The sequence below is a fragment of the Apodemus sylvaticus genome, chromosome 11 (genome assembly GCF_947179515.1).
Source record: "Apodemus sylvaticus chromosome 11, mApoSyl1.1, whole genome shotgun sequence".
Taxonomy (NCBI): Eukaryota; Metazoa; Chordata; class Mammalia; order Rodentia; family Muridae; genus Apodemus; species Apodemus sylvaticus.
This window is the reverse complement of record NC_067482.1, coordinates 46339431-46365710: the sequence shown is the minus strand read 5'-3', so window position 1 is coordinate 46365710 and position 26280 is coordinate 46339431. Positions and strand designations below refer to the sequence as shown.

The 26280-nt window shown below is 47.3% G+C and overlaps 1 protein-coding gene across 2 annotated transcripts in view; it reads right to left on the bottom strand.

Annotated features, from left to right (window-relative positions):
* Window positions 1-25593, bottom strand: part of Rell1 (RELT like 1) — a 58721-nt gene extending 33128 nt beyond the window's left edge. The window contains exon 1 of one of the 2 annotated variants that reach the window (XM_052198777.1): window positions 25385-25593. In XM_052198777.1, coding sequence (XP_052054737.1) covers window positions 25385-25472 — 88 coding nt within the window. In that variant the 5' untranslated portion in view covers window positions 25473-25593. The remainder of the gene's footprint in view (window positions 1-25384) is intronic. The other variant, XM_052198776.1, reaches the window with a different exon arrangement.
* Between the last annotated feature and the right edge of the window lie 687 nt (window positions 25594-26280).

The window sequence follows — 26280 nt, the reverse complement described above, 5'->3', positions numbered from 1 at the left end:
CGGCACTAGGCAGAAGGATGCGCGGTTAAATGGGTCTGCATGTTTCATTTCTATAACTTTCCATTTCATATTTAGGGACCACAGCTGATCACGGGTAACTAAAACCACAAAGGGCAAAACCGTGGCTTCAGAGGGACTGCTGTAGTCAGAACCCTAGAAAGAGAAAGCAGATGGGTGGGAGGGGTGGGAGTGGCTGATATATAGAGAATACAAAGCACCTACTATGAGAGATAAATAAATCCTGATAACAGTACTGTGCAATTAATTTGGTGAGAGGAAGAAGACATTAAGCATTCTTGCAGAGAAAGGAGGAAAGAGAAGGGAGACAGGGGAGGGGGAAAAGAAAAGGTTAGGGGAGATCTACAAGGACCACAGGCAGATCAGGTCATACACACTTCCCTGAACACAAGAGGGACCTTTCATTTCTAACTCATGGATCAGCGTGAAATCTTCTAACTTCTCTCTTGCTGGATTCTACTCCATTTCTTGTTATTTTCTTTTTAAAACCTAATACTACGTTAGGCATGATGGCGCACACCTTTGATCCCAAAGTAGGAGGCAGAAGCAAGTAAATCTCTGAGTTTGAAGCCAGCCTGGTCTACAGAACAAGTTCCAGGACAGCCAGGGCTACACAGAGAAACCCTGTCTCGAGAAACTAAAAATAAAGAAACATAAATATAAATAAAATAAAACCTAAAAACTAAAATCAACTGAGGAAAGATGGGATAAATCAACAAAGCTCAGGAGAACTCCGCTGGCTGTGGACAGTAGCTTCCCAGGGACCATGGACAGCAGGTCCCCACCCAGGTAAGGAACGGAGGGAGGGACTGAGCATGGTTTGCTGGGTGTGGGGGTGGGGGGAGGTTAGTGTGAGCAAGTGCAGTAGGAGGGAAGTCACACTGGTGAAGGGAGAGACTTTTCTCTGGAGTTGTTTTCTCTTCCAACAGAAAAAAACCAAAGTATCAGTCCTTCGCATAGGTCACTGCCGCACAATAGTTCAAATCAGGTTATTTGTAGAAAAGAAATAGGTTTACTTTGATTCAAGGTTCTGGAGGCAGCAAGGCCAGGAACTTTCGCTGGCAGACTCTAGTTGGAAGCAGAGGGAAGGCTCTCAGGTGCAGGGACTCTAGCACCAAGGGCAGCCCTGCCTCATCTCACGGCAACAGTAACCAATGCTCTACCACACCTAGTGGGTCTCACAGAGCAAGAAGTGGCACAGGCTAGCCTTCCACCCACTCACAAGGGCTCAGCTCCAACGCCACAAGGCCCACCTTTCCAAGTCAGGAGTGTTAGTGACCTACTCAAATATACCAGCGTCTCCTAATATATTAAAGGAAAGGGGAAAACAAATATGGAGTGCTGAGCTTGAGATGGTTTCCACATGGAGAGCATCATCAAACACTTAAACTGAAAGAGCTATTTCTTCCCGACGCAGCCTAAAGTCGGTGAAAGGAGCCAAGGAAACAGGTGGATAACGTCCTCTGTTTTTCTAATGCTTAAGAAACAATGGCATATATTAGGAATGGAGGCGGGGTCAAGGGATTTGCAGAGAGAGCAGGCTCAGCAGAGGGGCCAAGAATTGGGAGAAGCTCTTGAAAAGCATGCACAAGAGCACTCACCCTATGGCTGGGCCAAGCGACACACACACACAAGCACGCATAGTCACGAGTGCACAGTATGTATGTATGTATGTATGTATGTATGTATGTCCATGTATTCTGACCCACTAAGGGTGGATGTCAAGCAACTGGGGTGATAATGGAAAAGCAGTGATGCTAAGGCAAGAGAGGGGACAGTTGAGGGTGAGAGGCCTATAGGGGTGCAGAAAGTCTGACTATTTCATCACTATTCTTACCTAAAACCCACTTCCATGTCGGGCAATTCTGAGCCAGCACCATACTAAGCACCGAATGCCTCTGTACAGTAAGCCCAGTTCACTAACATCACACAGAAGGTTATGATCCTCAAATTATAGATGGGGAAACTGAGGCACAGGAAGGCTAGAGAAGATCCCAAGATCACATGGCTACTGGCAGTGCCAGGTCTGCAGTCAGAGCCCACCTGTTTCTGTAGGCTTCCTGCTAGCCTCAGTCTGCACCAACAGAGGGCTCAGAGGGAGCCCTTCCAAGGGCCGCATGCTGCTCAGGTCTAACATTTTTAACAATAGCTCACCAGGCCATTTTTCTGTTCAAATGCTGAATGCTATCCTGCTCTCTCAGCTAGTATTTTACAACTCAGTTTAGAGAAAGGGCTCTCCAATTTTCAAAGCTTGGGTTACAATTAGGACAGCAGAGAGAGAAACAGACAGAGACAGAGATTGAAGATTTTATTTATATGAGTATACTGTAGCTGTCTTCAAACACACCAGAAGAGGGCATCAGATCCCATTACAGAAGGTTGTGAGCCACCATGTGGTTGCTGGGAATTGAACTCAAGACCTCTGGAAGAGCAGTCAGTGTGCTCTTAACCACTGAGCCATCTCTCTCCAGCCCATGAAATGTGTTTTGAGAACCACCACCCGCTGGGCAGTGGTTGTGGTTGGGCATGCCTTTAATCCCTGCATTTGGGGAGGCAGAGGCAGGTAATTTCTGAGTTCAAGGCCAGCCTGGTCTACAGAAAAGAGAGAGAGAGAGAGAGAGAGAGAGAGAGAGAGAGAGAACTGCCACCCATTTTGTTAGGGCCCACCTTAAGTAAACCATAGTCTGGGCTCCCCACAGTCCTGCTGTGTCTCTCCAAGAATAAGCCACCTTGAGAATCTGTAGTTCCCTGGAGCAACTAGACCCTTCTCAGCCCTGACTGCAAAGGTGACCCCTTCCACAAACAAACACTGCCCAACAAAGACCAGCTTGTATCAGTGTTGTTTGGGGTTTTCTCCTTAGGCCTGGCTGGCTTTAGCTAATTCACAGTCCTCTGAGGGCTCACTGTGTCTCTGTGTTTGGCCAAAAGCCTGCTGGGCAGATTACAAAAGATGTGAAGGGAAAAAGGATGAGGCAGTGTGGAGATGGAGAAGGCAGGGGAGGCTGATGTCAACCTAAAATGACAAAAGCCATTTTCTAGTCTGTTTCCAAATTATGTTTGTATTTCCAACTGGTCGGGGAAGCTGAGAGAGAATGGGACAGAAATGGCATTCCTAGAGGACATCAGGTATAGCCAGAGGGCTTCAAAGACAATGGGGAGGAGGCAGAAACCAGAGGCCAGACAAGTGACCCCTGGGACCAATCACCACAATGAGGACTCAGCCAGTCAATCGCTCCAATACCATCTCCAGTTTACCCCACACTGGGATGCCCCACATTTAGAAGTGTAGGTTTCCTGCACAGCCATCAACAGAGGATGGGAAGGAGACCCCTCCCCAACACACATGGGGGTTTTTCTATCAACTACCACTCCAATCACAGTGTCCTAGAATAATTATTTCAAGTCGAGATAGGTTAGGTGACTGAGATGCCCAGTCACTCATGTCTCTGAAGGGATACCCTACGTATGTAGATGTATAAAAAGGAGTATACAAGTCAAACACCTACTTTACAACATAATAAATCGTATTTTTAAAACAATTCTTTGATACATACCATCTTTCCATTTAGTGAAGAGGAAAGCAAATTTGCATACTAATAAAAGTCCTCCTTTACTTTTACATGAAGAATTACATTTCAGCTGAATATCTGACTCGACAAAGGATACCTTCAACACTTTCTAGAATTTGCTACCTACTTTGATTTTTATAATCATTACTGATAATTCCAATTTGCATGACCAAATGACTGAAGTACATTTAGCCATTTCAGAAGTTTTGGGAATTTCTGTCCCAATTTCAAGGTAAAATTCATTTGTTTGTTTTTTTTGTTTTTGCTTTTTTCTGAAACTTGAGTCAGCTACTCAAACAGCAATTCTTAAAACAAAGAATTCTAACTCTATATCCCAGAGAGACGCTAAGTGAATTCTTACACTGAGGGATGACCAATGCCACGCCCATAATCACCCCACTGTGCTTCTGCAGAGCAGAATGCTCCATATGTACAGTAGAACCGTGGCGCTCTGTAACATACAACGGTCTCCATGAGCCCGGGTGTCTCGGGCAACAGCCATTAGCATAAGGGAAAGCATTTGTGGTGGGGCTGCAGAGAAGCCCCAGACTCCAGCATGGAGGAGCTCTGCCCGACACTCCTCAGGTCCACTGCGCATTTTATTTTAAATTAATTTTGGGCCACTGTCCATATGCTTTACCATTGTCATAGTTTTCATGGCATTCAGTGTGGAACCCCTTTTGGGGTCACTACCTATAACCGAAGGAGCCGTGAACTAGTACACGCCCGCTGTGGTGTACTTATTATAGTTATAGTCAAAGTCAATTACTGACACTATAACAGGGACTTACAGCAAATTCTGCAAAATGAAATGTCCCCCAAGTATTTCTGAGTGTCTAAGGAGACAGATAAAGCCCAGGGAGTCTCTACAACTGTGCCCTCCCCTCTCCCTCTCCCTCCCCCTCAGTCTCTCCCCCTCGGCCAGGACTGAGATAATAATAGCCTTCACTCAAATTCAAGAAGCTTAGAAATGAAAGAACATAAAAAGGACTGAGAGAACAAGAGAGCCCCTGTGGGCCCTGGAGAACAGGAGTTAGAATACCAATGTGCTTAAATGTGGTGGATCCGGCTTCTGCACAGCTACCTAGCTGCTGTAGCCCCAGTCTCTGCACAGGCCACTTTGGCATTAGTGGATGCCTAGGCCTAGACTGACTGCTCAGTAAACCATGGGGGACCCAGCAACGTCAAGATCCGAACCCCTGACTTACGGCTGCACCCCTGGAACCTGGCACCACGAAGGCAAGCATCACCTGTAATGGGGAGTGCATAGCAATTTGCGGGCGCTACTCGGAAGTGATGCTCTGAGCACAGTCTCCCAGCAGCCTTCGAGAAATATCACAGGGTCTCCCGGCAGCCTTTGAGAAGTACCATGGGGTCTCCCGGCAGCCTTTGAGAAGTACCATGGGGTCTCCCGGCAGCCTTCGAGAAGTACCACGGGGTCTCCCGGCAGCCTTCGAGAAGTACCATGGGGTCTCTCGGCAGCCTTCGAGAAGTACCATGGGGTCTCCCGGCAGCCTTGGAGAAGTACCATGGGGCTCAGAAGGGAAGTACCTAGGACCCAGGAAGGATGAGCACTTAATAGCAGACCTGCATAGGGCAGCTGAGCCTGGCTGGACAAACGGGAACAAACACTCTGCACAGAGGGGAAGCTGGGAACAAAGCAGAATCAGTCCGAACCCAGGTGGCTCCACGATCAAAGGACCGAAACTGCAGTGATGTTAATATTTAAAAAGCTATTTAAAAAAAAAAAAGTAATCTAAATATTTACCATCCCTGGATTTCTATTTAAACTAAGATGAAGGGAAATTTTTAGAGTCTAAGAAAGTCCCTAGCAGTCTCTAACACTGGAGGCTGTATCTTAAAACCGCCACAGAACCCCTTGACCAAACAATTCCCTTAGGGAGACAGAAAGGCTGACCACAGACAACAGCTGTTGACCCTGCCCCTGGCTATTCCTCAGGAAGGGATTAACTCCAGGATCCCAGGCATCTGGAGAGGTCCCTTGCTAAAGTTTTGGCCTCCTTGGCAATCTTAAGCCTACCTCAAACAACAGAGAGCATTCAAGAGACAACAGAGGCAGACCACGCCAGGCCTGAAAACAGGGCATGGCTGACTTACCACACTTCTGCTCTGGCACCCAGGGCAGGAAGCAATCAACCATGCCTCTCATACAGAGAAGGTAAGGAGTCCCAGAGGCACCCCACGAGGCAGGGCACATCAGCGAAGTCATGCCAAAGGTCAATGCTCAAATGGCATCAGGGCGGGGAAGGGCGCCTCTCTTTCTCTCTGTTCTCCTGCCCTCTTCCCTCCCCATCCCTGCCCACCTGTCCATTTACCTTTATCTGCTTTCAACGCTGTGTGTAGGAGGAGGATTAAATCTTTACTTCTTGGTTAGCTAGCCCTGTCTGCCTTCTAGGACAGGGCTGGGAAGCTGGAGAACAGGTGTGGGGAGAATTTTACTGTGAACCTAGCTGAACACTTCAAATCATAAGTTATATATATGCATAGGAGGGGTAGGGAGTTAATTTCTGACACGTATCTTACAAAAAAAAAATCGTTGTTTTGGGATCACAGAGGTAGCTCCGCAGTTAAGAATACCTTCTGCTCTTGCAGAAGTTTTGCTCCCAGCAACCACATGGCAGCTCACGACCATCTGAAACTCAGTTCCAGGAGATCGCAATGCCTCTTTTGCGATCCGTGAGCGCTGGACACACATAGTATAAATGTATGCAGGCAGCCTAGACACTACTATACACATAAAAAAAAAACCCAAAAATAAACATAAAAAAAAAAAAAAACAAACAGTAGACTAAATCTATATCAACTGACCCAAAGATGCAGTCACGGTCAGCACGTGCCACCCAGGATCTCTCCGGTGACTGACAGGCGCCTCCCTCCAAGTGGCCCCACATGTATTATCTACGCATGCATGCATCTTCCTTCAATGCAAAGATCATCTTACTGAGATGTTGGCTATGAGGAAATATGGCACTGTACTGACAGCATTCCTTCAAAAGAAAAATCTCAGCATCATAAAAAACCTCCAATATTAACTGTGAAAAACAAAAAGTCATCCAGAAACTCAACCCCAACACACATCTACACAACCATTACCAGGACAAAGGAAATGGAGGCTCTTGTTTATGCTATTGACACAAGTCCCATGCCCATTTATGTGTTCACCTTAGTCACAAACTACTGCACCGGGATCTTATGCAATGGTTGCTACAGACGCGACTTGGACCCTTGATGGTGACAGCCTGGGGTTTAAACTCTTTTAGGAGGGAAGAGAGGAGGGAAGGGCAGGAAAAGTGGAGAAACGGAGTAATCAAACGCATTAGTTAGAAACACAGTCTGTGAGATGCGAATGCTCCCAATTAACACAGTGCTGTTGAATGCGCTTCCACATTTGAAATTAATTCTAGACTCCATAGTGGCAAGGATGGACAGCAGCAAGCCAGAAGGATGACCTCATGGTGTAAATAAATCAGCATTCCATGCATCGCCGTGGTAATGATAGAAAGGGACCTTCTGTCCCCTTCCCCACCCACTCACCACACCAGCACACGCCACAGACCCACGCCACTCCACTGAACCAAACACAGATGAGGCACAGAAATCAAAGGAATCCCTCAACTTAAGTCAACACTTCTGAGAGTCACGTGGAGGGTCACAGCTTTCTGGGACACAATGAGGACACCCTGTACAGTCACAGCTTCTGAGACACAATGGGGACACCCTGAACCCCAGCAACATGCAGCCTGTGACAGCAGAGCCATTCCCTGAGAAGGACTCCAGTGTTACCCATGAAGCACACACCTCCACCCACTCTAATTTGACAAGTAGCTTTGTTTAGAACTTATTTGGTGTAAACTGGTGTAATTAGGCTCCATTTGCCAAGGCCAGCCATTCCCAAAGACATAAATGAGCAGGTTGTGCTCAAAGCTGAACAACGGTAAACCCTGAAAGACAGCAGTACAAAGGATGCTCTGCGTTCCTCCACACCGACAGAGAGAGAGTTCCAGTCTACGGGATGCAAGAGAGGGCTACAAATAGCAGTCCATTCCTAGGCCAGCTTTGGGAGTTGACCTTCAACTTGATGGTCACAGGACTCCAGCTCTCTACAACTCACCAGGTTCCTCCAGGGACACTAAATCCAAGCTTACGTAACCTCACTAAATAGCGACTGCCCACTGTTCAGAAGGCTGTGGTCCTGACAGATCTGTTCATATTCCTCTCAAGAAGCCAGGCGAGACTATGCTGGAAATTACTTTAGCTACGGAAGGAAGGCCAAGTAGTGCGAGCCAGAAGAAAACGCTCAAACAGGAAGCAGAAGACAGGCCCAGATGGCCTGTTTCCTCAGGAGGGAAGCACTGGGTATTCCTGAACGAAATCAGTGACTCCCTTGAGACTGACAGAGGAGAACTGATATAGAGGACCAAGCCTTGGGGAGCTGGGTCCCTGGCTTCTGGGTACAACGTTCCTGCCAGGGCTGGGAGGACAGCCAAATCTTCCCAGCAAGCACAGAAGACAGCAGAACCTAGACACCCAGGGAAGCAAGGATCAGGAGTAGGGCAAAAGCTTCACAAGGGAGCTAGCCCAGCACCCATCTGAGGGAAGAGGGAGATTCTAGCTAGTCCCAGGGAAGTTCTAGGGGCTGTGACCACCATGCTCTAAGCCTCAGGAGTCCTCAGATTCTTTGCCATCAACTGCCAAGCGTAACTCAACTTCAGCGACAACTTCGGTATTTCTACTTGCATTCATCTTCTTTAATGCCCTGCTCTGATAAAGATGTTCTTATTGAACACGTACACTGTGTAAGTGTATGAGCACATGGGTGTATATGTCTGTGGAAGCTGGAGATCAATCAGGTGTCTTCTCCAATTGCTCCCACCTTATCTTATTGGACAGAATCTCTCACTGAACTGAAGCTCACTGACCTGGCTAGAGTGGCCAGCCAGCCTGCCGGAGGGATCCCTGTCTCTACCTCCTTCTCACACACACACACACACACACACACACACACACGCACATGCACACACACACACACAATGGGATCACAGTTACATGCTGCCTGGCTGTTTACATAGGTAGGCACGAGGGATCCACACTCAGGTCCTTGTGCTTATTCAATTAGCACTTTATAGACTGAACCATCTTCCAAGCCCAGAGTTATTACTTTGTGGGGGCTTTGTTGTTGTCGTTGTTTGTTTGTCTGTCTGTCTGGTTGGTGTTTGTCAGGTTGTTTAAATGGGTGTTTGGTTTGTTCTGTAGTAGTAGGCAAAAGACCCAGGGACTTGCATATATTAAGTACATGGTCCACCACTTATCCTGCCAATGGGCACCAGCCAAGAGATGCTAGTATTAAACCATCTTAGGAAGGGAGCCAAGAAAGAAGCATTGAAGCATTCCTCTGGGGGATGGCTGGGTAGAGACTTGAACCCAGGATCGCAGCAGGATAGAGATTCTGAGCGGAAGATGCTCCCCAGCAAGGCAAAAAGTCAGAACAAAACCCAAACCTTTCTTGTTTTCACAATGCTCAGATTGGCTCCAGGCTATGACAGTCCAGGGCAAGTTGATAAAAGTCTACAGACCTCAGTTTCCTCGTCCATAAAATGTGGGCAGAAGATGAAATGTTTCTAAGTATTCTACAAGATTAATTTGGCTTTATCCCACTGTGTGCTCAGTGTTAGTAATGTGACCATTAGCACCAGTTACCAACATATAAAGCCAGGCACACAGAAAGACAATGAATGAGCCCCAGGGATTAGAAAGGACACAGTTCTATGTAAGACACAGAAAACACGAGCCCTCCGAATGAGGAAGCAGCAGCCATGGGCAGCGCCATGCACCATGGTGGCTAGTCAAAACCATGGAGCACACCACACACAGAGCCATAGGAGACAAGGCAGAACCACGGAGCACAGAGCCACAGAGCACAAGGCAGAACAACGGAGCACAGAGTCACAGAGCACAAGGCAGAACCACGGAGCACAGAGCCACAGAGCACAAGGCAGAACCACGGAACACAGAGCCACAGGACACAAGGCAGAACCACGGAGCACAGAGCCACAGAGCACAAGGCAGAACCACGGAGCACAGAGCCACAGGACACAAGGCAGAACCACGGAGCACAGAGCCACAGAGCACAAGGCAGAACCACGGAGCACAGAGCCACAGGACACAAGGCAGAACCACAGAGCACAGAGCCACAGAGCACAAGGCAGAACCACGGAGCACAGAGCCACAGAGCACAAGGCAGAACCACGGAACACAGAGCCACAGGACACAAGGCAGAACCACGGAGCACAGAGCCACAGAGCACAAGGCAGAACAACGGAGCACAGAGCCACAGGAGACAAGGCAGAACCCCGGAGCACAGAGCCACAGGACACAAGGCAGAACCACGGAGCACAGAGCCACAGGACACAAGGCAGAACCACGGAGCACAGAGCCACAGAGCACAAGGCAGAACCACGGAGCACAGAGCCACAGAGCACAAGGCAGAACCACGGAACACAGAGCCACAGGACACAAGGCAGAACCACGGAGCACAGAGCCACAGAGCACAAGGCAGAACAACGGAGCACAGAGCCACAGGAGACAAGGCAGAACCCCGGAGCACAGAGCCACAGGACACAAGGCAGAACCACGGAGCACAGAGCCACAGAGCACAAGGCAGAACCACGGAGCACAGAGCACAAGGCAGAACCATGAGGGCTTCACAGAGCGAGAAAACAACCGAGCACGGAGCCACAGCGCAAAAGGCAGAGCTCTCCACAGCAGGCAGGCTCCCACATTTCTCACATCACATTCACACACAGCCCGGCCTTCTCTTCCTTCCAGGAACAGGAAGGGGAAAATGATTCAACCAAAAACTACAAAAGTATCCTAAACAGAGGGCATTCCGATTAGTCACAGGTTCAGTCAGGCAGTGTTCCCACACGCCAGGCACGTGGGTCAGGCTGGCTTCTGAGAACCTGGGAACCGGGAACTGAAGGGGAACAGCCAGGAAACCTCAAGGTTCTGAGCCCACTGAAGTCACCTGATGTGAAATCATCTCACAACCTCTGAAGAAAGGCAAGGAAAGGAGGGTGAGGAGAAAAACCAAAGATCAGATGGGGAAAAGAATCCTGGAAAGAAGAAATGGAGTCATCGGAAAAACACCAGATGAAGGAATTCAAGTATGAAGGCCATTAGCATGATGGCCAAATGGGAACTCTGAAAACCAAGTGCAGGACTTTAATATCAGAACACAGAAACTCAGACAGGAAGATTGTGAGTTCCAGGGCAGCCTGAGCTACAAGGCCAAAATTGAAAAAAATAAATAGGTAAATATGCAACAACTTATACATAGAAAAAATACTATAATCGTCACATATTGATAAGTATCTGTACCGTTACTCTACCATAGGTTATCTATAATTTAGATATTAACACGTTATTCAGCCTTGACAATAATCCAGGGAAGTAGCTATTATTTTGAACCTCATTTTACAGATAAGCTGCCCCAGGTTGCACATCTATAGATGCAAGTGGCAGAGGGGAGGCAGCAGGCACCGTGCAATGATGGTCTGCGCTGGAGTGAAGGATTTTGGCATTCAGTAAAATCCCAGAGAGTAAGATTATCCATAGTCCTTCCTGCTCTGGGTAATCAAATGCACTGAGGTAAGCCTTGAATAGAGAAGAAAAGCAACTTCTGAAAGCTGCCCTCTGACCTCCAGGCCTACACTGTGACCTGTGTGAACACCCAAGTGCATGTACATGCATACAAACACACACATATAATACGTAAAAATGTTAACTATAAAATTAAAATTTTTCACTTCCCAGTAATTTATTCATAGAAAAAAAAAGCAGTGTTAGACAACACTTGCTCGATTTAGTATTAACTAAATTCCCTTCCAGTTAGTAGGAAGGTGACAGGTTTTTTTTTCTTCTCTATTTCTTAACAAATTTTCTAAAAAAAAAAAATAAATAAATAAATGTTAATGATAATCAGAAGCGCTGGAGTCTTCACAACAAATAAGGAAATCAGTAAGGAGTCATTATTACTGTTAGTTCAAACATGAACTGTTGCCACCATAGGTGGAAACAGTTGAATATCGGCATTTTTTTTTTCACATGGTCCAACCTAACAGCAGTATTCATTCTGCAGAGGTAGACCAGAATCCCTCACTATGGGGCTGCCCAAAGCTACCATCCACAGTGACACCTCCAATATTTCTATAGGCTGGAGGCAGAGACCATGCTAAGAGACCTCTGAGCCACACTACAGGAATCAAAGGCCAAGGAAACCAAATGGTGTACCTTCCACTTCGGGATACAATAAATCAGAGGGCAAGGATCTGAGCAGCAAGGCAGTGGTCTGAGAACTCTCACTTTCCTGTTAGTCTGTAAATGTGCTTTTCTCTAAGGTGAATACAGGTGTGATTGCAGAGATGATTCCAGGCATGTTTTAATGTTGGCTCCAATGGCTTCCCAGAGAGATTCAACTGTTTCATTTTCCTAACCCCCACTGGGTGTCCTAGGGTTCAATTAAAGGCTGACCCTATCAGCCTGGAGCAGGTGTAGACCCTTCAGTTAAGAGCTTTCCCCTCCAAAGACCTCAAAGACTACTACTCTTGGCTACAGATTTCAGTGTTTCTACAATGTCCCATTTCAATAATTTACTGGAATGTCTTACAGAACTCAAAAAGTTGTCTTCTATGACCACAGATTCATTATGAAGACTATAGTAAACCAGGACAGCCAAATGGAAGAAAAGGCAAAGACAGACAGCTCCCACACCCCCTGGGGGGTACCACCTGCCAGCACAGCCCTGAGTTTACTGGAGAAGGCCCCTCCATGCCCTGGTACAGACCCCCTTTTTTTAAAAAGAATTTATGTATTTTATGTATGTGAGTACATACATACTCAGACACACCAGAAGAGGCCACCAGATCTCATTATAGATGGTTGTGAGTTACCATGTGGTTGCTGGGAATTGAACTCAGGACCTCCGGAAGGGCAGGCAAGTGCTCTTAACGACTGAGTCATCTCTCCAGCCCAGGTACAAAACTTTTAAAAAGCCTGACCAACTCAACCATTGGCTAATGTCCACTGGACTCCAGAGATCAAGGAAAGGACAGAAGGCTCCAGCCCTTCCACCACATGGCTGGTTCCTCCCATCACCAGCGCCATACTGAAACAATGTCCAGTCTCACGTACGGTTACCTCACTAATGAAATCTCAAATGTGGTCAAAGGGGCTCTTTAGGCCCAAGAGAGACTCATACATCTACATGCCCTATAGGTTAGTAAATTCTGAGGGCTTTAAAAGACATCTGCACAAGAGAGAGAAGAACAGACCAACTACACTGACCAATGTCAAGAACTCTGTTCAATAATACTTCAGGTACAGCACTGTCACAGCATGGGCCTCAGCAGGGATAAGGCCAACCCTCCTGTCGCCCTGCCCTCCCTCCTCAATCCTCTCTCTCCAATTCCATCCCAGACACGGAGTGTAATCTGTGTAAGGACTGTTGACATAGTACACAGACACCAAACATTCGATAGATCGTTCTCACGTTGCCTGACTCCCAGATCTGTCCAGTGACATTGCAAGGCACTGCAAAGCAGAGAAACAGATCTGCAGGAAGAGACAGTGATGGAGCCCTGTGGCAAGCTTTGTTTATGGACCCTGCCCTAAAGGTGACAGCACTCCGACCCAGAAGGAGATGGCAAGCAATGTGTTCTTGAAGAACAGCAGGGCTGAGAAATGCAAATGTCCAATGGGCTTCCAAAAATAAATCCTGTACCCAAGCTGCTTTGTAGGATTTCGGAGGAGTGACTAACAGGAGACAAGCGGGTACCAGGACTACTCCTTGACTCTCATATGGCCAGGATTCCGCCCACCGCCCTGACGTCATCACTCTCATTCCCTGAATCCCTTAAACTGAAAGATTCCTCCCATCTGCATGTCACATAAAATCGACTATATTATATCGGCTATGTTTGTCTTGTCTCCCTTACAAAGGATGGTATTAGTTACTTGATCCTGCAGATGACTCCAAGACATATAAAAAACCAAAACGAGCCTGATTTTGCACTAGGGTTCCCTTGAGCTCTCCTTCCTACCTCCACCCTACGAAGGTACTGGAAAACATCCCAGAGCTTCACTGACAGTTCGGAACCTGCTACAAACCCCAGTCCTAAACATAGCAGGGTCTGGGGCTCTTCCATCACAGGGCAATCCAACACTCCTCTGCTCCTCTCTCCTCCACTCCCCAGACCCAGCTTTTTTTGTTTTGTTTTTTGGTTTTTTCGAGACAGGGTTTCTCTGTGTAGCCCTGGCTGTCCTGGAACTTACTCTATAGTCCAGGCTGGCCGGGAACTCAGAAATCCGCCTGCCTCTGCCTCCCAAGTGCTGGGATTAAAGGCGTGGTGCCACCAACGCCCGGATCAGCCCCAGTTTCCTTACACAGCACAATAAGGTCCTTCAAGAGCTCAGGAGCCTCACCTCAGTCTCCCCTGCGGAGCCTCCCACCATTCAACATTCACTGAGAAGCTCTGCCCCACCTGAGCAGGCGTGACTGTCCCTGGCTCCAGTGTTGCCCAAGCTGTTCTAACCATGGGGTTAGTATGCACAGTTCCCTTTGTGGATCACAGTCAATGCCCAGTTTCAGGCTATGGAGTTCTTTGTGTCCTTCACTTCAAAAGGGAAGTCTCCTTCTGTGATCTCACACAACACTTAGTCTGTGGTTCTGATTACACCAAACCCCTTTTTCCACTACGACACAAGGACTCCCATTCAGGGCTTATCTACACTTCTCCATCATAAGGTTCACAGAATTAATTTAGAAAACTAAATAAGGTGTGCGCTCGTTACACGTACACCATAGCTACCCGGCAGTATCTCAAATAAGGCAAACCCGTGTTTTCATTAACTGCATGCTGCGTGCGCAAAATTATCTGCAAGTTTTAGCTGCAACAGCTATTTGACACCTACCTGGCAAACACGGCTGTGAAATATTTTCTCCTGCAAAGCCCAACTTCCCAGCTCAGTCTCCCAACCTTAGACCCTGCCTGAGGCCTTTCTTGCCTTTTGTCCTGGTGGCTGTTTGGTATTTTGCCTTTAGCAGAGGCAAGAAGGTGGAAGATTCCGGGAAGCAGTGTAAGCATTCAGGCCATGCACATACAAGCAAAAGAAAATGATACTATGTAACGTCTGTGGCTAACCACCTGTCACCTTGCCAATGCCAGGAAATCACAGCTGCTGCTTTCTATATTGTGAACAATTCACATGACTGTGGCTGCACTTCCAGCTCAGGAGGGCCATGAACAGTGGGAAATATGTCCTCACCCCCCCCTCCTTACACTATGAGATAAAAGGTCCAGGGAGTGCTTCAAACTTCCTCCCCTTAGCAGAATCTCGGAAAGCTGCTTTATGCCTGTGGGTGTGCACAGAGGAGTTGTCTCTGCAAGCCATCAGAACTGAAAGGTGCTCTTCCTCTCCGGCTCTGTGTGGCATGTGACATATAGGTTCTTTGTAAAGTTTCCACCAGACTAATTTAAGCAGCTGGCTAAAAAAGTTTATTTAATTGGTGTCTTTTGATGAATTAAAAGCAAGTTTTCTTCCCTCATATCTCTAATACGTCAAAACTTTCAAAAACATAACTTGTTTGGAGAGAAGGGGATGTCTCACTTTATATATATATATATCTCTCCCTGGCTGACCTAGAGGTCACTATGTAGATCAGGCTAGCCTAGAACCACCTGGCTTTGCCTTCTGAGTGTTGAGATTAAAGGTGAACATCACTATGCCACGATAAAGAAAAATCCAATCACGTATTCATTTAATTACAACAGATGGTGGCACAGCTGTAATTCCAGCACTCGTGAGCCTGAGGCAGGAGAACTACAATTTTACAATTTTTTTTTCATTTGCCTGTATACATGTGCATCATGAGCGTGCCTGATCCTGTGGAAGCCAGGGGATGGTTGTAAACCACAGTGTGGGTGCTAGGAACTGAACCTGGGGCCTCTGCAAAAGCTGCAAGTGCTCTCTCTCAGCATGTGAGCCATCTTTCCTGCCTCTGGGAGGTAAACTTAAAGCCTGCCTAGACTTCAGAGTGAGTTCAAGGCCAGCATAAGCTACCTAGTAAGACCCCGTCCTAAGAAGGGGTGGGGTAGGCAATATTCAGAGATGTCTTAGGTTAATTAACTATTTCTGACTAGCAACAAAATCCCACTTTCACTTGCTGTGCCTTGGTTTTCTCTTTAAGTGGCCAGAGCAAGAATGAGACACAGATTAAACATAAATCTTTCCTCCGACTGAGAGCGGGGCACGCACATCATTTCACACAACACAAGGAACGTCCAGGGGCCAGGAACATTCACCCACCCAGCTTTGGCTTGCCCTCCTCTGTGATGAGCAAGAAATCTCGCTTCTCGTCCTGATCACTCCCTGTAAGACTCAGTTCCCTCCATGCCACAGAGCAGACCACAGTGACCTGCTCCTCCCAGTGACTGCGAGAGAGTTAAATCTGCTCAAGCGATCAACTAGTTAACACATCTCATCCACTCGGCCGCCACAAAGAATTCTAGTTGAATTCTAGTTAATAGGAAGCAAATGCATATAACTGAGGGCCAAAAACCATGGAAGAGATATAGGGCACCTGACCTTCATGCGGGTCATCTCGGGATCACAGTCTGAGAGAAGTCACAGGAAAGGTTTCCTGAAGTATTATCCTTCATCTCAGCTGGAAGCATGGATACAAGGCAGGACAGGCTAGCCCAAGACAATGGGTGAGAATGCAAATGAAATGGGGGGGGGTGTAAGCCCTTATCTCCCCTCCCCCACACTCCCCTGCTCACTTCCGATTCTTAGTCAACATCAACAGGAAATGAGACAGAAAAGCAAACTCTCCTTTCTCATCTTAAGCCCACTGAATATTCTCTTAGCTGCTCCAGGGTGAGGCCGGCCACCTGGGCCATGACCAGCCTCCAGATGGACACCCTGTTTGAGAAGCGTTGGCCACAGCTTAGTTCGCTGCTCTATTAGCCCATTTCAGCTGCCAAAACAACGAGGTTGGGTTACTTGAAAGGAGAAGTGTACTTAGTTCACACTTCTAGAAGCTCCAGAGACCCGGCCTAATGGTGGTCTTTTTGCTGACAGGGTGTGAAGGGTAGTTGAGGGTCTCACATAGAGAAATAGGGACTGTGCACACAAATGACACAGACACAGAGAGACAGAGGACACAGACTACATGTCTCTCCTCCTTTCTCTTAATCTATGATGCTGTAAGGATTGGATCATGAGGATGTTACACTAATGGCTTTATCTAAAGCTACAAATTGGGAAAAGATATTCACCAACCCTACATCAGATAGAGGGCTAATATCCAATATATATAAAGAACTCAAGAAGTTAGACTCCAGAAAACCAAATAACCCTATTAAAAAATGGAGTACAGAGTTAAACAAAGAATTTTCACCTGAAGAACTTCGGATGGCGGAGAAGCATCTTATAAAGCTAATCAGCTCTAAACGTGGCATCCATTAAGTTTCCAGCCTCCTAAGGCCTTAGGATGTGAGCACCTTAAGAATCCGAAGTGAGCAGGGGGGTGTGGGGAGGGGAGATGTGGGCTTGCACCCTTCATTCACATTCCCATCCATTGTCTTGGGCTAGCCTGTCCTGCCTTGTATCCAGCTGAAATCAAGGATAATACTTCAGGAAACCTTTCCTATGACTTCTCTCAGACTGTGATCCCGAGATGACCTGCATGAAGGTCAGGTGCACTATATCTCTTCCATAGGTTTTTGGTCCTTTGAGGACACAGCATATATCCAAACCATCACACACATCACTCTTCAGCAACCACTGGTTCCTTTTACCCAGCTAATGCCTATAGCTGTGCAGTGGAAATTTAAATCTTATTTGCTCCAGAATGCTTGCCCCACCTGGCCTGGGTTCTCAATTCTCCACACACCTCACCCCAGCCCCAGGTTAGATACTCTGGCCCTGTGCCTCTCTTTCCTTACTGAGATGCTAAGACGACAGACCCTTGGGGCAAGGGTTCATATACCCTGTTCACATCACTTCATCTTCTGTGCCTTGTGTGTTGTTGGTGCTTTGTTAATATTTACTTTCCCCCTGGTCTCCTTGGTCATCCTCTCTCCATCAATCAGAGGAATCTATTGCCATATTTGACTGTGTTGAGACTTAATTCCGAGACCTGAGTTTGTGGCGTATAGAGTTTGTGGCATATAGAGTTTGTGGAGCCTTTGAAGGGCAATTGGGATTCGATGAGGTAATGAAGCCGAGAAAGCAGAAGCCATACTGGCATGCATGCTCCGGCTTGCCTCGCAATGGCCTCTGCTATGTTGTGATGCACTGGAGGCCCTCTCCGGATGCCACACAGATGCCAGCATGCTCATGGACCAAACCAAGAGCCAAATGCACGTCTAGTCTTCATCAGGTACCCAGTGGCAAGCAATCTGCTATATAGCGATAGAAAGGAGACGAAGATGCTCGTGAAATAAATGGTTTTAAATACTTCATGGGTTGTGATATTTAAAATATGATGCGCACACAACTGGCATTGGCTGGCAGAATATAACTGACTGTGATTTTGAAAAGAGATTCATGAATAGATTTGGAGTTTAAAAACCTTTACACTGAAAAATGTTCACTAATACGTCCTCTTGATGTCTCAGTTTCCCCTCGGGTCTTCTTGTTGCTGGCATTCTCTCTCTGAGAGACCTATTCTAGGTCTGAAAGTCAGACCTGGGCAGTGAACAAGATCCACCCATGATGTCACCCTAATGGCTGCTAGCCCCGTATGCACAACAAAGAGACTAATAACAAAATGACCATCTCTAAGGCATGTCACTAAGAACAAGAGTCACTCCTATAACAGCCATCGCTCGTCTGAGGTCAGGCACACCCCACATGAAGAAGCTGGAGAAGCAGACCTTCTGGGGCGTGAGCACCAGGCGAAGGTGTGGACAGAGGACCTTCCAGGAGCAAGGACATCTGTGGGGTCCGTGTCAATGCAAGGACATGCCAACAGGGCAAGGACGGTCCCAGAAGGTACAAAGGAGCGTTCTTAAGTCTTGGTGGTACCAACTCAGTTGCCTCTCCACTAAGTAAACTCTGGGGACACCACCAGGGACCCTAATACTAGCAGACTTTGCTTCCTTGTAGTGAAATTTGATTCCATCCAAGTATGCCCCTGTACGTAAAGAGAAGCCCAGTAACCAATTAGACCTTCACTAACCAAAGCATATGATGTGACAACTACATCAAATCCCAAGGAAACGCAGACTCGTTTTTTTGTGCCTACAACTATAGACTGGCTGGCTGCATTGGAGTCCCCCAAGTTCTTCCAAAGGAAAGCGTCGTTGTCTCTCTCTATACAGGTAATGGCTTCCTAGCTTCATTCTCTTTCCTTGTAATACTGTGGCTGCCAGTGTTGCCTCTCCCTCCCACGAGAAGCCACACAGTCAAGCCCAGTGCCCCTATTCCCACTCCCATTGGGTGGAGACGCAGCCCAACCCTGCTTCCTCAAAGGCCCCTCTTGTCCCTTCCATCTTCAGCACCAGAGCCCCGAGCTCCGAGGTATAGGACAATGGGCTTGGCAATGGTGGAGAACTAGGAAAAGGACATTTCTGGAGTGATTAGTTCGATTTGTTTTGGTTGTTTTGCCTTAAATGTAGTTTCATACTGGAGCCCAGGTTAACTTAAAACTCACTATGCAGCCCAGGCTGGCCTTGAACTAACAGCAATCCCCTGTCTAGTGCTGGAGTTATAGGTTTAAGACCAGTTCTGGAATGGTTAGAAACTTTGTTTCATCTTTTTTATGTGAAAGGTTACCGCCTGGCTATGGGGCGGCTAATAAAGCAAACCTTTTTGGCATGCCTACACCGCAAACACTGCGGCGAGCATCCCATGCTGTAGCTCCCGTAATTGTGATAATAACCAGACGAAGCAGCTTGGCTGTGTTTTCTCCGTAATACAGGTAAGGGGTGTGGTTTAAAGGTTTGTTTTCTCTGCGAGACAGGCACTTTTATTAGTGGTTGAAATTGTTGTTATACCCAGGAGTTTGCAAACCAAGTACAGTCGGAGCTTAGGGGAGGGGTCCTGGGAGGGGCTGCCAACTAACACAGGAAACAGAGGAACCCAGGCTGGGGAATTGTCTCTTTTTGGGGATCCCAGGCAGTGCCAGAGGAGGAAAGACAATAAGGCTGCGGGCCTTGGGGTATTGCAAGTGGTAATGGAAACTGGGTCTCCTGAGTTCAAGGAGGCTGGCCAAAGACGCCTCCAGATAAGATGACTGGCCCCAAGAACTCAGGTTGCCTGGGGGTAGCTCCGAAAGGCTCCTTGGCGGATTCAATTTCTTTCTCTCACAAAGGGAGCCGTGTCACTAGCTGGCAAAGAAGAGAGCCAGCCTAAGCTCTCTACTCACCCATCAAGGTTCCATTACATCGAGCTACCCAAGAGATGCAGAAACCCAGCGGCGTCCAAGTGTCTTTATCAGATCCCACTGTAGAATGTCCAGGCGGCTCTCCTGTTCCTGAAGCACTCTGCGGCACAGAGGTTACTGTCTTCGTGGGTATTTGCCTGTTTTTTTTTTAAAAGTCTCTACTGACTATTTGTCACTTTTCAAATCTCTGTAAGATTTTAAGATGTGTTTTTATGTCTAAGTGTGTGAGTGCTTTGCCTGGTTGTATGTATGTCTATGTAGTATGTTGGTGCCTGGGCCCCCCATAGAGAACAGAAAAGAGCATCACATGCCTGCATCTGGAGTTAGTTACAGATGGTTTTAAGTTGCCATGTGGGTGCTGGAAATCAAATTCAGGCCAACCACCACCCTTAACCACTGAGCCCTTCGCTCCAACCCCTGTGCAGGATCCCTGCTATTTCTCCATGGGATATTTTAGATATCTGTATGGGATGTTTATACTTGGCTCCCAGTGGATGTGAGAAAACATGAACAGATGAGTCAGGGAAGGGAAATGCAAGACCGTGAGTCCTTAACTGAAACCCTGGAGGCAGATGCGCGATTACAGAAAGGTAGCTGAGGTCACTCAACAAGCCCTGTGTCACACTCAGAAGTCACACATGCTGGGTGGCTGCAACATGGCCCATGGAGACTCAGCCTATGTGAGAGCGACGAACTCGAGCATCTCCCACGGGGGCAGGCCGTGTGTTACCACCACCACAGTATATTAAAACCCCTCATTTTTTCCAGAGCATTTTGCATTTGAGAAGTGTCCAGAAACGATTGCAGCAATGTACTAATAATGCCTTGGATACTTGGGAGGGGCAAAGAAAACCAACCTGATAAAGAATAGTAGAAAAAAAAAGATAGCCAATCTTACAAAAACCAAAGGTGATAACATTAAAATAAGATACCAACACTTGCCTGACAAATAAGCAGCTACTTTTTTTTTTCCAGAGGAAAAATACTAAAATCAAGCAGTGAATGCTTTAGGCCACCGCAGTAAGAGTACAAACCTGGAGTTATCAACAGCCTCACGATGTGAACAGCACTGACCTCCAAGTTACTTTTCCAAAAACCCATTTTCTACACAGGTAACCAACTATTACACCAAGCCTTGTGGACAGAGGTGTTATGTGGAAACAAGGGAGATTTAAATCTCATTTTAAAACAATCACTGACAGCAACAGCCTCTCAAAAAGGAAACACGTTGTGGTAAAACACGGTGAGGCTACAGAATGGAACACTAAGACACCTTTCCAGTGCTTCAGAAAGGGAGACTGCATATGACAAAGGTAAAAAGGACAGGCCCAATAAAACTGCACTGTGTTAAGATACTACCCAAGGTCAAGAAGCAAGAAGACCAGAATGGAATGCGGACTGAGGCAAGCACCTCTAGGTAAGAGATCAAGGGTAACTCCCTCCTCCCACGCAAACTGGAGGAGGAGGGACTTTTCAAAACCACCTAGACCACTGCAGAGGGAGTCACGCCGCTGTGACTCTTCATAAGCATTTTAGAATGAAAAGATTTCTCCTTCCAAAGAGGAAAAATAATGGTTCGGAACGCACTTCAGAACTAAATGGATAGGACAGAAGGGCGAGGCCCAGGTAACTCCGAGGGACTTGCCACGTCTCAGAGGGTCCCCATTCCCAGCCATTTACACAGGATCAGTCCTGTGGAATTACACAGAGGAAGTGATCTGGGTACAAAGACCGCACGATCTGCCCTCAGACAGGCAGTAATAAACACTGAACTTCCCTTTCCAAAAAAAAAAAAAAAACAAACAAACAAAACAAACAAACAAACTAGTAAGGATGCCACACTGTACCAATGCCGCCTTTCAGTTTAGCCCCTCAGTCTTACACCAGATCTTTTTGTTGTCAGTTTGCTTTTGCTTGTTGAGACAGGGTCTCTGGGTGTAGCCCTGGCTGCCCTGAAACTCACCCTATAGACCAGGCCGGCTTCAAATTCACAGAGATAAGCCTGCCTCTGCCTCCTGAGTGCTGGGGTTGAAAGCCTGCACCACTGTGCTCAGCCTTGTGACACAAGATTTTTGACTCCCTTGGCTTAGCAGCCCCAAAACCTTTACTGACCTCACATACATTAAGACTGTACAATGTTAAATCTAGTTAAATGTGGCATGTAAATGATACATATCATAATCCTGGAGTAGGGACAAAAATTGCATAGATGTCATTTACATGTAAATAAAAGAAAATGAAATTTTAAAATCTTTTCCAATTCCTAAAACACAACCAACCACCTTGGTTACTTTGTAATCTTTATTACTGGAAAACTCTAAGAAACAGTTTTAACTAATGATGATTTACTTTTGTTTCTTTTTCTTCCTTTCTTTTTCTATTTTTATTTGTTTGTCTATTGGCTTTCTGTGGTGCTAAGCATTGAAGCCAGGCATCCCTGAGTGTGTCAGGCCGCAGGCAGGCAAGGCAAGCATTCTGCACCCAAAGCCAAGGTGTAATGATGCCGACTTTGATTTTAGACCTTCAAACTTAGACCAAATTGTTTTAAAATAACAGTATTTTTTTAATGTGCGTCCTTCTAAGTGCTATAATTAAAATGGCCCAAAATGCAATAAGACTTCAACATCAAAGCCAAATTAACCATTTTTTAAAAACAAAACAAAAAAAAAAAATCAAAGTTTTCTGCTTGAATCCTCTGGAGTGTGGCTTCTCACATTCAAATCTAACTCCTTCCAAAGTTTCCCTCACTATTCTGTAGGGCGGGAAAAAAATGCACAGACGAGACAAAGAAATGGCAGTCAATGGTAACATTTTTCATTTCCTCTTTAAATTTGGAGTAATCATGAAATCCCAAGCTCCAAAGAATTTATTTTTTTTTCCAAAACACTGCACCCAATGTCTATGGACTATGTGGACATTCAGCTAAGCAGTTGCGCAGCCAAAAGAGAACGCAGAATTTAATCAAACATATCTTCAGCATCTACATGAGGAATCTGAGGCTGGCTGGATGTCCACAGAGCCCAGGGACCGAGCGTCCCTCACATGGCCCACCCTGGACCTGTTTTACCATCTTTCTACTCCAGGGCTCTGCCCACTGACAGGAGGGGTAAGAAACCAAGAAGCCTGGAGGAGAGTCACCAGTGAACTCAAGTACAAAAATAAGGAAGGCAAAGCCTGGAAAAGCATCTCTGCTGCAGCACTGGAGCGTCTACTGCCACAGCTTAGATGGCTTACAAAAAAGGAAGTGAAAGAGACTGCCACCCACTGAGAAGCTTGGTCCTTTCTCCACTGTGGCGCTCGGATGACTACAGGCTCATGATGTGATGTTTGGGCATCTTAGAACTATCTCTCAATTTAAGTCAGGTTGCTGAGGTTGACTTAGCCTCTATTTTCTCTGGGAGACAGTGAGGGACAGTAAGAAAAAAATGAATTTAAAATCATGCAGGCTGTATTCTCATATTCTCTCTCTCTCTCCTCTCTCCCTCCCTCTCTCTCTCCTTATCCAATGCTTACTGATACGATACCTATATGATGACAGACCTCAGCTGCTCTGCAGAAAATAAACACATCTTGGGTCATGAGGAATAAGTTTTAAAATACACATAAAGTGCCCAACTAAAGCACACAGCAGGCTGTCTCTGAGTTCCCATCTCTTTCTTCCTGCTTCTGGGCTTTGAGTCCAAAGAGATTGGATACCAGCTCTTCCAGGCTTATCGCTTGATACAAAACCCAAGTCTGACTGCAAATTTGAACTGCTATCCTTTCCACCTTACATACTTCATTAACCTTCACTCAAAAAGAGGTTACTAATAGCACTGCTACGTAGGACTTCCTTCAGTCACATTACAGGCCTGACACCCAGATGCTGTTCAGAAACCCAGCAAAACATAAACCTACTTTAGCAGTGAGTTTCTCCTGATGATGCCTGATCACAAGCCTCACTTCCTCAACTGTGACAATCTGGCTCCCGGGGTTAAGCTTCTTTATTTTTTTCCAAACTCTGCAACAAGTGATACCCTGTACTACCTGCAGCCTCCAATCTACTTTGAACCTATTTTATATTTACAAGTCTCAGGAAAGAAACAGAGGGTGCATATGAAAATCTCCCATCCAAGAAAACTTGTCACTAGCTAGCTTCTCCCCCCCTCCCCGCCTTAGATGGCTGAAGGAAATGTGGATCTGCTAATAAATACTCAGGAGACACATTATCCTGTTCCCTTGCTAGCATATTCCGATTCCTATGAAAAAGTAAAGGCCAAATGATAAAGCCAGTTTCAAAACTCTGAGAGACTAGAACGTTCTCAGAAAAGAGCGGTACGTATATTTTATAGAGGAAGACAGTTGCTGTTGGAAGCCTTCCAGCTGCTTATTATTTGGGCCTGAAGAGGAGCCACCCCTGAAGGCAAGCTTGGCAGAGCCTGCTGACGTAAGAATCAGCCTGTGGTAACCCCAAATGGCCAGGAAGACTTAACTTTTTTTTTTTTAAGCACTGCAGTGAGGTGGCAATTAAGAGGGGGAAACAATTATTAAGAATCCCTGGTGTGTGTCTTATAAAAACAGGAACACACAGCCAAGGCGTCCTCAAGTAAAAGGTAGACTCTTAAGATTTCAGTTAGAAAATCCCGCTGGCGGCACGTAGTTGAAGACAGCACTCAGCGTCTCAGCTGGTGGCTTCCACCCTGACCACAGAGGTTCCTTTTGTGAAGGCAGGATTTGATACAAAGAAAAAGCAGTATACATTATAGATGTCCTTTCCTCTTACCCTGCCTAATTTACCCAGCATGGGAAGGCGTGAAATTCCCGACTTATTAAAAGAATCCTAACCACCTGCAAAGACTGGCACTTTCAAGGCTTTAATATAATGAAAAGGAAAGAAAATATAGCCAGGAAGGAGACTGTAAAGCAGAACCCGGTCCCGGGTGTCAAGATCTTCGGCTGCTGAGGCCTCTGAGGACCAGGACAGTAGAAAGGGGTCCACGGCTGGGGAGAAGGCGCCCCAGGAAAGCGACACCCTGAAGAGTCCGAGTTGGGGATCCCGCCGTTCTTAGAAGCGGCGGGGTAGGGAAGGCGGGACCCCGGCAGGCGGGCAGGCGGGCAGGCGGGCAGGCGGGTGGGGAGGGGACTCGAGACGTGCTGTGCGCCGCACCCTGCCCGGGACACCCCGGGACACCCAGATGTTCAGAGCCAGATCCGGTAGCATAGCAAGGCGCGCGCAACTCAGGGCGCGGCGGGGCTGTGGGCTCGACCGGTCCGGACCCGTCGGGCCCCAGGCTCCCTTCCGTGCGCAGACCCAACTCGCCAGGCATCCCGACCCGGACCAAGCACTCACCCGAGGCCACCAGCGGCGAACTCACAGCGCCTCGGACGAACACTGAAGCAGCAAGCACAGCGGACCCCGGGAGTCCCCACGGAGCCATCGCCGCGTACTTCTGGCCTCCTCGCCCTGGCCGCGGCGTCCCGGGTCCGGGAAGACGGTGCAGCTCGAGAGCAGCCGGGAGGATTGAGTGCAGGAGCTCGGCCCCCGCCAGCCCCTACCCGCTCAGCCTGGACCCGCCGAGACCCCGCCCACTGTAGAGAAGCCCCGCCCCTGATCGCCGCGCCCAGGTTCCCTGAAGCCTGGACCCGCCTCCGCACGCATCATCCCGCCCCGACTCCGGGCCGCGCCTCTCCTGTCACTCTCCCTTCCCCTCAAAATCCCTGGGTCGCGTCAGCCGCGCGCCTAAACCGTGGCCCCGCCCCAAGCCCCGCCCACGATGACCCTCTCCACCTCTTCTGTTGGGCGGGGCGGGCTAACCCTGCCCAGCGGTGTGGCGGGGCTGCGCGGGAGCCTCAGGCTGGGGCGGGTTGCTCTTTCTCCTGGGTCCAGGGACTAGTGAGAACTGGGAAGAGGAAGGCAGAGATTAGGCCAGGAAGCTCAGGATGGAGAGCAGACAGGGCCGGCAGTTTCGGAACAGAACGCTATTTTTTTTTTCTCTATTGGAATCTTTGCCCAGTTAATCTGGGTTAAAAGTCTAGAAAGAAATGCTACGTTCAAAATCATGTTTGGTTGGTTAAAAATTAAGGAGAAGAGATGAAAAACTTTTAATTGTTCCCATCTCATTCTGTCTAAGCTACTTCTATTGAGGAACATATCTCTACACCTTTCCAGGAATAACTTACAAGGCTTTTGTTTGATTGGTCGTTTGCTTGAGTTGGATTGGGTTTTGTTTTAATCATCTTGCAAAC